Genomic DNA, 16,059 nt, shown 5'->3' with positions numbered 1-16,059 from the left:
AGCCTTCAACACCAGCCCCAGGTTCCAGGCCGGACGGAGCCTAAGCACCCCTCTGAGAAATCGGGCAATGTCCAGATGAGCAGCAAGGGACAAGCCAGCAACTTTCCCTCGATAGCATGATAATGCTGCCACTTGCACCCGCAGGGAATTGGAAGCCAGGCCTTTTTGTAAGCCCTCCTGCAAAAAGTCCAGCACTGTTGAGACTGTCGCCCGCGTGGGTGTGATCGCCTTTGAAACACCCCACGCCTCAAATCTGCGCCAGATCCGAGCATACGCTGCGGAAGTGGACCACTTGCGGGCCTGCAAGAGAGTGGAGATGACCTTGTTAGAGTAGCCCTTGTCTCTCAATTGCGCCCTCTCAATAGCCAGGCCATAAGACCAAATCGGCAGGGATCCTCCATAGACACTGGACCCTGAACCAACAGGTTCGGCACCAGGGGCAAATGCACCGGCGCGTCCACCAACATCCGGCGGAGATCCACATACCATGGATGCCTTGGCCAATCTGAAGCGATGAGAATCACCAGACCTCGGTGCAGTTGAATCCGCAATAGGACTTGCCCTATCAAGGGCCAAGGAGGGAACACATACAGGAGCTCCGAGGGCCAGGGTTGAGCCAGAGCATCCAACCCCGCCGAGTGAGGATCTCTCCTTCTGCTGAAAAAGCGAGGTACTTTGGCGCTTGCACTTGACGCCATTAGATCCATTCCGGGAGTCCCCCATTTGGCACAAATCTGAAGAAAAATTTCTTCTGCTAGTTCCTATTCCGCCGGGTAGATTTGATGCTTGCTGAGAAAATCGACTTGTACATTGCTCTGACCTGCTATGTGAGCTGCTGACAGAAGCTGCAGGTGTAGCTCGGCCCAGTGGCAAATCTGAGCGGACTCCATGGCCAGGGCCCTGCACTGAGTGCCTCCCTGACGATTTATGTATGCCACCGCTGTCGTGTTGTCTGACAGAACCCGGACAGCAAGCCCCTTCAGATTCTTTTGAAAGGCCATAAGAGAGTGGAATATCGCTCTTAGTTCCAAGCGACTGATAGACCACCCCGCTTCCACGGGTGTCCACAGACCCTGAGCATAGCTTCCCTGGCAATGCGCTCCCCAGCCTAGAAGGCTGGCATCTGTTATCACCAGGCACCAAGAAGGAATCACAAGAGGCATTCCTTGGCGCAGCATCCTGCCGGAGAGCCACCACTCCATACTGAGCCGGGACGCAGAGAGCAACGTTAGTCTGCGTTGATATTCCTGGGACATCGGAGACCACTGTTGAAGCAGGGCAATCTGCAGAGGCCTCATATGCACTCTCGCCCAAGGCACCACCTCCAAGGTGGCCGTCATCGACCCCAGCAGCTGGACAAAGTCATAAGCTCGCAGGCGAGGCATCCGCAGGAGCAGACGGACCAGATTCTGAAGCTTGCACCGCCTTTGGTCGGGGAGAAAGACCAACCCCGATGCCATGTCGAACCAGACCCCCAAATACTCAAGAGACTGAGAGGGGGGTCAGGTGACTTTTGGGTATACTGACCACCTAGCCTAGCGCCTGCAGGACTGCCACCACTCTGGCTGTGGCAAGACGACTCTCGGTGGCTGAATCCGCTCTGATGAGCCAGTCGTCGAGATAAGGGTGAACTCTTGATACTCGCCTGAGGCAGGCAGCTACGACCACCATTACCTTGGAGAAAGTAAGGGGAGCTGTGACTAGGCCGAAAGGCAAGGCCTGAAACTGGAAATGCTTTCCCAACACCACAAAGCGGAGGAACCACTGCTGTGGAGGCCAGATAGGAATGTGCAAATAAGCTTCTTTTAGGTCCTGAGACGTGAGAAACTCTCCTGGCTGTACCGCCGTAATGACGGAGCGCAGGATTTCCATGCGAAAATGTCATACTCTGAGAGCCTTGTTGACTCTTTGTCAGTCGAGGATCGGTCTGAAAGACCCGCCTTTTCGAGGCACGACAAAATAAATGGAATAGCGGCCGCAGCCGTGTTCAGTAGGAGGCACCGGGATCATCGCTCCGAGGTGCAGCAAGACGTGTAACGTCTCCTCTACCGCCGCCCGTTTTACGGCTGTGCCGCATCGGGACTCCACAAACACGTCTCTCACCGGGGCACCGAATTACAGTCGGTAACCTTCTCTGATCAGATCCAGGACCCACTGATCTGAGGTAATCTTGGTCCACTCCTCTAGAAAGAGGGAAAGATGTCATCCTATTAAGGAGGAGTGGATCAGCGTCCCATCATTGTGGAGGACGCCCCTGAACTCCTGGCCTTGAACTGGCCCCTGCGGAACGTTTGTCCGCGCGAAAGGAGTTCCTCTGCTGAAAACGGGCATGTTGAGAAAACCCAGCAGAGCGCCCCGGATGATACCTGCGAGCTTCACGGAAGTGAGGTCTGGAAGAGGAGGTAAAGACAGAACCCTTGGAAGAAGGCCTTGGCCTATCCTCAGGTAACCACTGGGGTTTAGATTCCCCCAGGTCTTTCACAATCTTCTCCAATTCCTTTCCAAATAACAGGAGTCCCCGAAAAGGTAGCCTCACTAGCCTTTGCTTAGAAGCCATGTCAGCCGCCCAGTGTCGCAGCCAAAGAATGCGGCGGGCGGACACTGCCACAGACATCTGTTTAGCCAAAGCTCTGACCAGATCATAAAGGGCATCAGCCAAAAATGACAGGGCTGACTCCATCCGCGGGGCAACCTCAGAAAGGGGGCCTGCACCATCGAAGGGCTGTTCCACCACCTGCTGTAGCCAGGAAAGACATGCCCAGGCTGCATAGGAACTGCAAATAGACGCCCTCAAGGCAAGGCCCGCAATTTCAAAGGACCGCTTCAGCGCGGACTCCAGCCACCGGTCCTGCATGTCTTTCAAAGCGACCCCTCCCTCTACTGGGAGAATGGTCTTTTTTTGTCACCGCCATGACCAACGCATCCACTTTAGGCATCCTCGAAGGGGCCAAGTGCTCCTCACGCAGAGGGTAAAGCTGACCCATAGCCCTGGCCACTTTCAAAGGCCCATCGGGGTCAGACCATTGAGCAGAAATAAGCTCTTGGATGGAATCATGCACCGGAAAGGCCCGAGTAGGCTTCTTAGTACTCGCCATCCTAAGATTAACAGAGGAGGCCTCGCCTTCAGCGGGATCATCAATCGAGAAGGCCTGCAAGGTGTCAGTAATGAGAGCTGGCAGGTTGTCGTGGTAGAAAATCCGGACCGCATTGGGATCATCCAAATCCAGTGGTAAACAGGCACCCTCTTCTGGCTCATCCGTCCCTGAGGGCCTGCCAGATCCCTCAGACTCTCCACAGCCCGACCACGGGGGGGGGGGGGGGGGGGGGGATATGCGCCCTTTTAGACGGGGAATTTACCCGTCTATGTTTAGCGTGTTTCCAACGCTCGAGGGAGGAAATAACCTCTGAAGCCATCCCTGGGGCACAACACCCAGAGGGAAGCCAGGATGCAATGCAGTGTCAGACACCTGCGGCAGAGCTCTTTTCAGCATGAAAGCCTTATGCATTAAAAGCACAAACTCAGGGGAGAAAAACTCACCTTGATTCTCCGCCTCCGAATTAGGAGAAACGGATGTAGGAGCTCCTCTGGCAGCCTCTAAACGAGACGTCCCCCTGCACTCAGACTCCTCCATAACCTCGAGGGTCGAGACATGCAGCGCTTCCAAAATGGCGCCCGCTGCCAGCTCCATCGAGCGGGAAGAAACATCGCTCGACATGCTCATACTAGAGTGAGCGTCTAAGGAGCACATTTTATACAGCCCCGCTGCTGATCTACATTTACTACAATTGAAGCACCGCTTAACTCCTTCAGCAGCCATCACCCGACATGACGGAAATATAGCAATAAAATAGCGGCTTCGCACCAAACCTTACCCCGATCGGAACGGCGTCCATAGGACCTCCCCGGTGGAGCTGGGCACCACTCTCACCTCAGAGGAGCGAGCCAACGAGCTCTGGTCAAGCTGCCCAGAACCAGAATCACTGGAAAAAGCCTCAGAACAGCCACAAAGTAAAAGCGCGCTCTTTTTTTTTTTTTTTTAACGCTGTGAGGAAAGTTGCAGGCAGGCAGCAACAGAGGGACTCCAGGAGGTGGGGGGAATGGGTAAGGCAGGGAAAGGGCAAACCTATATGCCTTTAAAGTGGGCACCACCAGCCACAACACCCCTACTCAACTGGCAAAGCATGGGAGCCACCCCAGGCAGTCTGAAATCTAGGAGCTGATCAAGCTACGTCCACACCTGCTGGGAGACAGAGAAATACTGAAGGCAGTTGGGGCTAGCCGTCCAAGAGGCACTATGGTTTTTCAGTGTTCTCTATCTTCACTTGCTGGTAGGCGGATACAACCCATCAGTTAATGGATTCATCTGTTGCTTACGACAAGGAAAGGAATATTCTTGTAGAGCTGTACTACCGTCCTCTAGGACAGAACGAACAGACAGATGATGAAATGTTAATGAAATTAGGAAAGCTGGCAAATTGGGTGATTTCAATTACCCCAATATTGACAGGATAAATGTTGCAATAGAGTCATTCCGTGTCAAGTGGACCAATTTTAAAGGTCGTCCCCACCTCACCATCTCAGATTTTGATGAAATTTGGTACATAGTCTTTATGATAAAAAACTAAGCTGTGCAAAACTTTAGTTCAAAAGACTAAAAATTGGAGGTTCTAGGGGACCTCAAGTAAAGGGTTGCAAAATGTCGCCTGAGCAAAAATGACATTTTGGGCCAACTTCCAGAAGCTGTAAAACTGGAAGTTTTCGTAGTACAAGGGGGATATTTGGAGAACCTGCACTACTTTTAGGGCTTAATGAACTGGCAAAACCCCATGTTCCTAGTCCTCTTACTTTTTGAATGGTTTAGGCTCAAACGTTGCCAAAAAAACGGCAAAAATCAATTTACAGCGATGTTGAGGCTGCTGTAGTTTCTAAACTAGTTGGCCTTTCAGGTTGATTTTTGGTAGGTGTACTAAATGCAGGGCTGTAATGAGGCATTCCAATTTGCAGCACTTTCCTTCAAGTGGTTGAAAAATTATAAGCGTTCAAAGTTGGTATAAAAAGCATTTTTGCCCATTTTGGGCTATCTTTGATGCCCTTGATCTCCAGTGGGACAGCTTCAATATTCTTTCTTTTAGCACCATTAGAAAGAGCAGATTTCTTTCTATCAGAATATGTAGTTTTCAATTTGGAGTCTCTCCATATGAGGATTGCAAAAAAAGTGTTTTTTGGCCAGTATTGTTGAATGATAGATGAAACGGATATAGGGCCCATCAATGTTTCTAATTGCTGTATAAGTCACTCAGTTGCTTTAAGCATGCGTTGGTCCATGGTGGCTATGCCACTACCAATTCAATAGGAAGTGGCAACCTCATCGCCAAGAGGTCACGCCCGATAGCAAGGCAAGTCCAGCCACTTGGCACAGGTTCCCAAGCCTGAAGGTGGGCATCTTACTTGAGGTTCCCAAGCCTCATTTGGTTGTCTTTGCCTAGTTTCTCAAGCCTAATGGGGGTGTCTTAATGGTTCCCAAGTAAAACCTCAGTGCTAAAGTGACAAGAATTTTTCACTGATAAGTTTCACTGCTGTTTCTGGAAATGTATACTGTCGTCCAAGTGTGTAGTTGCTGGTACTGGAAGAACTGCTAGAATATGCTGTTCAGAAATCCAACAAGAATCTCTTCTGCTAGGCCAATGAAATGATCGTGCAGGCCCGCATGGATGCATAAAGTTGACCAAGGCATCATGTTCTTCAAATGATGTGTCACAGACATTGCCAATCCACCATTTGTTGTCATAAACACAGGCAACATACTGCCCAGGCTGAAGTTGAGACACATTTATGCCAGGTACACTCACGGGGTCATCCGACTGACAAAGTTTGACAACAAATGAGGAGGAATCATTTGACATTCTACTGACTGAAATTTGGTTCAAGTCAATGGGAATAAACTGGTGATTTAGTTCCAGCAACTGTGGAAGCTTTACTGAATCTTTCCTCTTGTGCAGATCTTGAAGATTCAATTTCATCCTTGGAAACAAAAAAGAACTTGATTTTATTTATTTTTTGATCACAAAATTCAAACAAGCCTTGTGCTGTGAGAATTTGGCTATTTTTAGGTCGTTGCAAACTAGCCTGAGCAGCTAGTCGCTTTGTTGTACCACCTATGGCATCACATGGTAACTTGCCATGGCTTCTGCCAAAGAAATTCCACTGTGCACTTATTCCAAATTCTGTTTGATGATAGCACAAGTTGGCAAAGTTTTTGAAGTTCTTGTATTGTGCAGCTGAGCCATCACTAAAGTATGTTACATATTTTATTTCTCCAATTTTGCTTTTCAAGAACGCGACTAATTTTTCCAAGAATGCATGTACAGCAACTGCATCATGCTGCAAGCTGTCACGTATTATGCAAACACTTATGCACTGAATTTCACTTGAAGCATCACGGAAGTACCCAACAAATGGATGCAGTGTAGCTTGACTGTTTTCCCAGTGGAAACCTTGAACAGCATCTTGGACAATAAAGGAGTAGTTTTCAGCAAAGTCCAAGAGAACAACAATTTCACAAGGATTTAGGTTTTCTTTAAGTATTGTGTCTGATGTTTGGAAATGTAATGGTGAATTGACAGGTTTGAAACTTTCAATGCAAGCTCAGATACAAAATCATCAACATACATTTGTTTGGTCTCCAGTGTGGTGCGATCTGTATGAACCCACTGCTTAAACTCGATTGTTTCACCTGGGTCAGCATCAATGAACACTTCTGTCAGATAATTTTCAAGCACATCTTTACCTGGACATATTTCACACCTGTGAAGCATGCATTCTTTGCATTCCAAATTGCACACAGTTTTAGCCATCAGTGCTTTGTAATCTTCGTTCAGCAGATGGCTTCCAGCAAGCATAAGCTTCACATTTTGATGAATGACACAAACACACACTGAATGCATACCAGATGAGCCAACAGTGACACACCATTTTGGCCTTAGCTCACACAATTTGGAAAAACCCACTTCTGGCCCATTTCGAGTACGATATGCAACATACATTTCTTTTAGATTGCTAAGCAGCAAGTGCTTTTGCATTTGAATTTTTTCAGTGCCAGTTCTGACAGAGACAAAATCTTTTTTCCCTAGGCACAGTCTACTGAATTCATCATCTTCAAAAAAGCGAAGAATTTTTTTTTCTGTTTCTTCTGGTAAAACTTTACCTTTCTTCTTGTCTGGTTTTGCCAGAATTCCACAAACTGATTTCAGATTTCTTGCTTTTTTAACCATTCTAGTTGAAACCATGAATTCTGAGGCAGTTCTTTGAATAGACCAGCTGTTTGGTGCTAAAGTTAGTATTTGCAGTTTTTCTGCATGATTTGCTGAAACTTGGACTTTGTTTTTCAACTCGTTTAGCAGGTCATCATAATCAGAACATTTGTCACATTTCTGACTGGTAGAATGTCTAAGCCACCAGCAACTGCAAGATGATGACTCTCAAAGTATTTTGCACTCGCCTGATTTTGCGCTTGGTGTAGCCTCGTACATCACGCTTGCTGACTTTTTTGAACTTTAATGGAGAAAAACCAAGAGATGTCAAACTTGTGTTCAACTTGCCAGAAATGTCACTGTGTTCATCATCTGCTGCTGTTGATGATGATAAAGAATCAGCAGCTCTGTTACTGACGTCTTTTCGACAAGATGGACATAGTTTCTGACCCGGCACAAATATTTTGCTTGTTAAGGCCTTTAGCTGGGCTGCTAGTGTGTCATCCAGCACTCTTAAGCCCCTTTTTGCATTATGACCACCTTTGGAAAATGGGTTACAGCAGGTTCTTTGCAAAAATTCAAACTTTTTCAACAGTAAGGATTCATGATGAAGGCAAATAGTTGATCCAGCATAGAAAAGTTGACCAGAATGCTCTTGTAACAACTTCTGTTGATCAGGCAGAAGCTCTTCAATTAATTTCAAACCTTTATTTTTATTGTATGTCAGTAAATGACACTCTGATGTACTTGAACAGCCAACTGAGCAAAGTGGAAATTCATCTGATCTTTCTGGATCCATTGATGACCATTAGCATCAGTTCAACAAACGCGTTTATTCTTGCAATCAGGTTTTCAATGGATAAAATTTTACTTCAGTCTAAAGTGATTAATATCTTCATTTGTGGCATTTAATTCAATATAAATGAGCCTGTCGGTGCAGGTGCGAGTTTCTTCAACAAGAAGTATGTATACAATGGTTTCCACCCTATTTTTTAGTTTACTTGAACACAGTTTTATAACATAATATTTAAAGAAAACTTCTTTAGCCAGTTAGACTTGGCCAATTATGATTGGTGAACCCTGTTGCAAGGCAGAATTGTTTGTTTCATTGCCCAATTGTATGCTTCTGGTACCTCCTGGCTCCTGAGTGTCTGTTGCTAGGCTTACTTTGATGCCTACAGTTCACTAAGAGGTCAAACTGTAGCAAGGGTGAAGAAACACCAGCAACAGACACTCAGACGCCTTGCAACAGGGTCCACCAATCATAATTGGCCAAGTCGGTCATCCTAACTGACTGCAGTTTTCTTTAAACCTGTCATGAAACCTGGCCTCATCCTTCCACATCCTAAAAAACATTCCTGTTTTTTAGTTTTCTTGAATACAGTTTTATAACATAATGTGTTCTTTATTTTAAAAAATTGGTGCTTTTTGAAAGAAGAATCACTTTTACTACACTTGTATCAAGGGTGTAGTGAAGAAATCACAGGCTGCTGCCCGCAAACATTTGAGGGCATTTTTGCAATCCTTATATGATGAGACTCCAAAATAAAACTACATATTCTGATAGAAGGAAATCTGCTCTTTCTAATGGTGCTAAAAGAAAGAATATTGAAGCTGTCCCACTGGAGATCAAGGGCATCAAAGATAGCCCAAAATGGGCAAAAATGCTTTTTATACCAACTTTGAACGCTTATAATTTTTCAACCACTTGAAGGAAAGTGCTGCAAATTGGAATGCCTCATTACAGCCCTGCATTTAGTACACCTACCAAAAATCAACCTGAAAGGCCAACTAGTTTAGAAACTACAGCAGCCTCAACATCGCTGTAAATTGATTTTTGCCGTTTTTTTGGCAACGTTTGAGCCTAAACCATTCAAAAAGTAAGAGGACTAGGAACATGGGGTTTTGCCAGTTCAATAAGCCCTAAAAGTAGTGCAGGTTCTCCAAATATCCCCCTTGTACTACTAAAACTTCCAGTTTTACAGCTTCTGGAAGTTGGCCCAAAATGTCATTTTTGCTCAGGCGACATTTTGCAACCCTTTACTTGAGGTCCCCTAGAACCTCCAATTTTTAGTCTTTTGAACTAAAGTTTTGCACAGCTTAGTTTTTTATCATAAAGAAACTATGTACCAAATTTCATCAAAATCTGAGATGGTGAGGTGGGGACCCCTGGTCCACTTGACACGGAATGACTCATTAGGGAGCATCAGGGAGATAACATTTCTAGATGTAATAAATGACTGCTTCTTGGAGCAACTGGTTCAAGAACTGACAAGAGGTGGACCCATTCTAGATCAGATGCATTCCACACATTTACAAAGGTGGAATGAAGAGAAAACAACTGCCAACATGGTTAAAAGGTGAAGTGAAAGAGGCTATTAGAGCTAAAATAACGACCTTCAAAGAATGGAAAAAGGACCCAAATGAGGAAAATAAGAAGCAACATAAGTACTGGCAAGTTAGATGCAAAGTATTGATAAGAACATAAGAACAGCCATACTGGGTCAGACCAGTGGTCCATCTAGTCCAGTATCCTGCTTCCAACAGTGGCCAATTCAGGTCACAAGTACCTGACAGAAACCCAAATAGTACCAAAAATCCATGCTACTAATCCCAGGGCAAGCAGTGGCTTCCCCATGTCTGTCTCAATAGCAGACCGGAGTTTTCCTCAAGGAACTTATGCAAACCTTTTTTCAACCCAGATATGCTAACTGCTTTTATCACTTCCTCTGGCACAAGTTCCAAAGCTTAACTTCTTTGTTAAGTGAAAAATATTTCCTTCTATTTGTTTTAAAAGTACTTTCATGTAACTTTACTAAGCCACGCTAATGCTGACACAGCCTATTTACTTTGAATGGGCTGAGTGGGCATTCATGCGTTGCAGCCGCTAGTGCAGCTTAGTAAACAGGGGGATATGTGTCCCTAGTCTTTGTATTTTTTTAAAGAGTAAAAAAAAATCGATAAATCATGAAGTAGCAAAAGGGGCACTCAGAGAGGACAAGGCCATACCAGCGAGACTGAATGAATTCTTTGCTTCAGTCTTTACGGAAGAAGATATAAGAGAGCTACCTGTTCCAGAAATGGACTTCAAGGGTGATGATGCAGAGGAACTGAAATAAATCTCCATGAACCTGGAAGACGTACTGAGACAAATCAACAAATTAAAGAGTAGTAAATCACCTGGAAAGGATGGCATACATCCAAGCGTACTCAAAGAACTCAAATATGAAACTGCTGATTTGCTGTTAGTAGTAATCTGTAACCTGTCATTCAAGTTGTCCATAGTACCTGAAGATTGGAGGAAGGCCAATGTAATACCGATGTCTAAAAAGGGTCCCAGGGGTGATCAAGGAAACTACAGACTGGTAAGCCTGATGTGAGTGCCAGGTAAAATAGTGGAAACTATTATAAAGAATAAAATTATGGAACACAGAGATAATTATGGTTTAATGGGACAGAGTCAGCATGGTTTCAGACAAAGGAAGTCTTGCCTCACCAATTTGCTTCATTTCTTTGAAGGCATAAATAAACATGTCAATAAAGGTGAGCTAGTTGATGTAGTGTACCTAGATTTTCAGAAAGCTTTTGACAAAGTTCCTCATGAGAGACTCCTAAGAAAATTAAAAAGTCATGGGATAGGAAGCAATGTTCTGTTGCGGATTAGGAATTGATTACTGGACTGAAAACAGAGGGTAGGGTTAAACAGCCATTTCTCTCAATGGAGGAGGATGAATAGTGGAGGGCTGAAAGGATCTGTATTGGGATCATATTTATAAACGATCTGGAAATTGGACTGACAAGTGAGGTGACTAAATTTGCAGATGGCACAAAACTATTCAAGGTTGTTAAAGCACATGCAGACTGTGCAAAATTGCAGGAAAACCTAAGGAAATTGAAAGACTGGATGTGGATAAATGTAAAGTGATGCACATTGGAAAGAACAATCCAAATCATAGTTACCTGATGCTAGGGTCCACCTTGGGGGTCAGCGCCCAAGAAAGAGATCTAGGTGTCGTTGTAGATAATATGTTGAAATCTGCCCAGTGTGTAGCGCCGGCCAAAAAAAGCAAACAGGATGCTAGGAATAAGACTGAGAATACTATAATGCCTCTATATTGCTCCATGGTGCTACCTCAAATAGAGTATTGCATTCAGTTCTGGTCACCATATTTTAAAAAAGATATAGCAGAACTTCATTGAGTGTCCCCTAGTTTTTGTACTTTTGGAACAAGGAAAACAATTGATTTGCCTCTACTCGCTCTTCACCACTCAGGATTTTGTAGACCTCAATCATATCTCCCCTCATTCATCTCTTTTCCAAGCTGAAGAGCCCTAACCTCTTTATCTTTTCCTCATACGAGAGGAGTTCCATCCCCTTTATCATTTTGGTCGCTCTTCTTTGAACCTTTTCTAATTCCCCCATATCTTTTTTGAGATATGGCGACCACAGCTGAACGCAATACTCAAGGTGCGGTTGCACCACAGAGCAATACAAAGGCATTATAGTATTTTCAGTCTTATTCACCATCCCTTTCCAAATAATTCCTAGCATTCTGTTTGCTGCGTGACATCACCAGGGGTCTGTTGGATATGCCGGATGGTCGGAGCAGCATGACTGTACTGGATCTCGGTTTATACTTGAATAGGTTTATGTTACAGTATATATGATAATATGCCCCACCCCTTTTCCAAACATGCCTAGCCTTGCCACTAGCATCATCCTATTCCCCACAGAGGGCCTGAGACATTTTCCAAGGGATTCTCCCTCAGATAAACACCTATTTACCCAGAAGAATCCCTTTGAAAGCTCTCTCTTGTATCTCCAGGCATGTAGATTTTTTTTTTTTGGTACTGGGACTATATGCCTAAGTATTTTTGAAGAATTATTCTGCCTTTTTAAAAAAATTTAATTTGTTGTATGAAGCTATATGGAACTACAATGCGTAACATCAGAATCCTGGTTGGGTCAAGATCAATGCATAGGAAAACCAGGCTTGTGCCTAGGGCCTGAATGTTTAGAAGAAGCCCTCACAGATATGCTAATTCTGCCGTGGTAACTCAGCTGCTGAAAGGAAAAGGAGTGTGGGCAGGTGAGATAAAAGTCACCATGCTTACAGAGGTCTGTCTATTTTCCTTAGCCCCGGAACTGTCCTCCAATCAGGATCTGATAAGCAGCGCTTCTTACCTGCTACTTCCTCCGCTGATGGTTTTCCTTTGCACTCAGAACCACATAGGGCCTGGTTTGTGAGATGTTTAAAATGTATTCACATTACAATAGAGTCCCAACACGCTTGTTAACCCTCTCTGGATCTGGTGCCTGATCATCCTGAGCCACAACACGTTCCCAAATCATCATTACTAGTGTAAAAACCTAGCACTTTAACCCTGTCTCCTCTCTTGCCAGAAAATATTGCATCCCAGTGGAGCTACCAGGAGGAGTAGCCTAGCTATCTACAGCACTGGACTGACAACCAGGGGAGCCAAGTTCAGATCCTGCTGCTGCTGCTGCTCCTTGTGCAAGTTACTTAGGCCTCCCTTGCATAAGGTACAAACTTACGCCTATGTTTACTAAGGGGCACTATAGGCGCATTAACGTTGTTAACACGCGTTAATGGTTAAGACGCATTAAACGCTAACGCACCTATAGAAATGTATAGGCGCGTTAAATATGCTAACACACCTTAGTAAACATACCCTTTAAATTGTAAGCCCTCAGGGGACAAGGAAATACCCATTGTATCTGAATGTAACTCACCTTCAACTACTACAAAAATTCTAAATAAATAAAAAATTTAAAATAAATTATGTAATTCACATACAATGCATGGTGCAGTATTTACTGCACGTGACTAAAGTCTGAGTGTTACAGAGGCTCCCCCTGTAAGATGTCCTTACCAAGTGATGACTTCACAATTGCTTTAATACCCGCGTACACCAAGGGACTCTTGTTTCCTGTAGGTTTTTGCTCCACATCTTCTGTATACTGCTTCATAAGTATTTCAGTGCATAGGAAAACATAGGCACAGATGTATTTCATTACAAACCATTTCAGTTTCTCTCCAGAAAAGACAACAAAATCACAGCAGTGTGCTGGGCGGGAATACTTCACTGGGACAGATTTGTGGCTCTATATCCTGAGACTGCAACATCTCTCCAGCTAAAGGAGGGACTCTGTGACCCTACAAGTTCATGTACGTCAGCACGTAAGGATAATTCTTACACCACTTTATTAGCAACTATACATTATCAGCCCCATTTTAGACAGGTCGTTTAAGTAGGAACTGAGACGTGCAGAAGATCAGTGCAACTCAGGTTTCACCAGTATTTTAGAAAAGACTTTGCTGACTTAGAACCTGTTCTAAAATACAGGAGACATGAATGTTTCTGTGCTGGTTGTGTGCAGCAGAAACATCCATTAAAAAAAATGTATATAATATTGACAGGTTCAAATCCAGTGTGTAACTGGTTATGCTTACCATGTCAGTTTAGCATTGGGAGAGGGACACAAAAACCATTGGGGGATTAAGGGGGTAACTTCCCCATATCCCTCCAGCGGAGTGCTGCTCAATAGCAGCTGTTTAACAACTCCTAAATGGACTTGATAGCAAGTGTAACTCTTGATGTCGATCTTTTAAGACAATCTGAAACTTCTTGGTATCCAGTCAAAATTCAAAAATTCAATAACCGTTATTCTTGTAAACACCAATCAAAATCTACTTCATTATCTTTTTCTTAAGCTTTTTAGTGACCTCAGTGATGTTCACCGCCAACAAACCAAAAGGTTTCTTATGGCGATGTAAACAACATCAACCTCTTCATAGGTTCACTCTGAAGTATTACTACCTTTTATAGAAAAAACACATTAGATTATTTAACTTATCTTTTTAGACTCTTATTCAGTCGGACCCAGGGGTTTTATTGTCTTTTAAGACAGACATTTAGTCCCCTTCTGAAGTGGAGAATAAATGTCTATGAACGTGCCAAGTCCTTGTCCCTCCCGAAACGCACCCAGATCACACCCCCTTGCCATTTGCATGCACTTGGGTTTGATATCTGCATATCCAGGCTTTATAAAATGGGGGCTTAGATGCTTATGTAAGATAAACGTTTAGGTGCTGTTTTATGAATATCTCAAATGCTAATAGGGCCTGTAAAATGACAGACTATACCTGAGAAGCCGATATCAGCCTCACCAAAACACAATGCCTGTATAAGAAAGGAAACCACACAAAATCTCCCCAATAAAATGCTCTTTGGTAGACGCAACCAGATAAACTACAAAACCAAAGATATGAACTAAATGCCTGCAAATAGCAATACCTTTAACTTTTCTCTTTACACATTGTTTTATTATACATATTCATGATGTGATATATTCTTATATTTATATAAGAGAACCCTCGGAAGATACCACTTATAAAGACAATATCATTGATTATTTTGCCTAGTGGCATAGCATCTCTTCATTGGGCTATCCCTTAGTTAATTTTTTATATAAGTGCTATTGCAAACACATAAGAGTGCTCAAACTAAATGTGCTCCAAATAATAATAAACTTATCTTGTCTTTAAGCCATGTCCATGTCTCTTAATTCTGAAATCCACCTGGGCTTCCCCTGATTGGCGCAATCAGGGGAAGCCCAGGTGGATTTCAGAATTAAGAGACATGGACATGGCTTAAAGACAAGATAAGTTTATTATTATTTGGAGCACATTTAGTTTGAGCACTCTTATGTGTTTGCAATAGCACTTATATAAAAAATTAACTAAGGGATAGCCCAATGAAGAGATGCTATGCCACTAGGCAAAATAATCAATGATATTGTCTTTATAAGTGGTATCTTCCGAGGGTTCTCTTATATAAATATAAGAATATATCACATCATGAATATGTATAATAAAACAATGTGTAAAGAGAAAAGTTAACGGTATTGCTATTTGCAGGCATTTAGTTCATATCTTTGGTTTTGTAGTTTATCTGTATAAGAAAGGAGGCACTAACCAATGCAGGTGAAGGGCAATTCTATAGAATACTAGCATGACCGAGTATATACATGTGTATACATTACACATAAGAACTTACAGCAGCTGCATAGCTAGTGGAAATGCTTGTGCCTAGTATCATAAGATATCATAAGTGTGAGCTCCACCCTCCTGCACACTATGGGGTGAATTCTATAAACCGTGCCTAAAAAAAAAAAAATCGATGCTCCCCCAAAAAGCTTAAGCGCTATAGAATATTGCTTAAGTGCAAGGGTCATGCATAAATTTAGGCACGTCCATTTGCACTAATGAAAATGTGGTGCAAATGCACCCACCTAAATTTACATGCGGAACTCTTCTATAATTGCGCATGTAACTTGAATCCATCCTATGCTCTGCCCTGAAACGCCTATGACCCTCTGATTTCAGTGTCCCCTTTCCCGAGATGCACGTAAACATTTAGGCACGGATCACACACTTAAATGTATGCGTGTTGAGTTCAATGAGCATCAATAATTGTTTGTTAAAAAGTCAATTATTGGAATTAATTGGCTCGTTATTCAATCAAACTGCCTGTGCAAATTGGGCATGTGCCCAAATATGCGTGCACAATGTTTGGTGATTTTTATAGAATTAGGGGGTATATTCTATGGAAGATACGTAAATAGTTACAGAACATCGTGTAGCTGGATTATTGTCATTTACACAATACATGCTGCCTGACTTTAGGTGGCTCCTTAAAGAACAGCCCCCAGGGCCGGTCGTTTTAACGGATTTATGCAGGGTATAAGCGCAAGAACAATTATGTGCACAATTTGCCAAAGGG

At 43.6% G+C, this 16,059-nt stretch overlaps 1 protein-coding gene across 2 annotated transcripts in view; it reads right to left on the bottom strand.

The window, feature by feature from the left end:
* The window catches only part of MIOS (meiosis regulator for oocyte development), a 97,236-nt gene that overhangs the window by 60,353 nt on the left and 20,824 nt on the right, over positions 1-16,059 (bottom strand). For both annotated transcript variants that reach the window (XM_030200963.1, XM_030200972.1), the window contains exon 3: positions 13,147-13,245. In XM_030200963.1, the coding sequence (XP_030056823.1) occupies positions 13,147-13,245 (99 nt within the window). The remainder of the gene's footprint in view (positions 1-13,146; positions 13,246-16,059) is intronic.

Source organism: Microcaecilia unicolor, chromosome 1, assembly GCF_901765095.1.
Source record: "Microcaecilia unicolor chromosome 1, aMicUni1.1, whole genome shotgun sequence".
Classification (NCBI taxonomy): domain Eukaryota; kingdom Metazoa; phylum Chordata; class Amphibia; order Gymnophiona; family Siphonopidae; genus Microcaecilia; species Microcaecilia unicolor.
The sequence above is the reverse complement of the archived record's forward strand: the minus strand, read 5'-3'. Positions and strand labels throughout refer to the sequence as shown.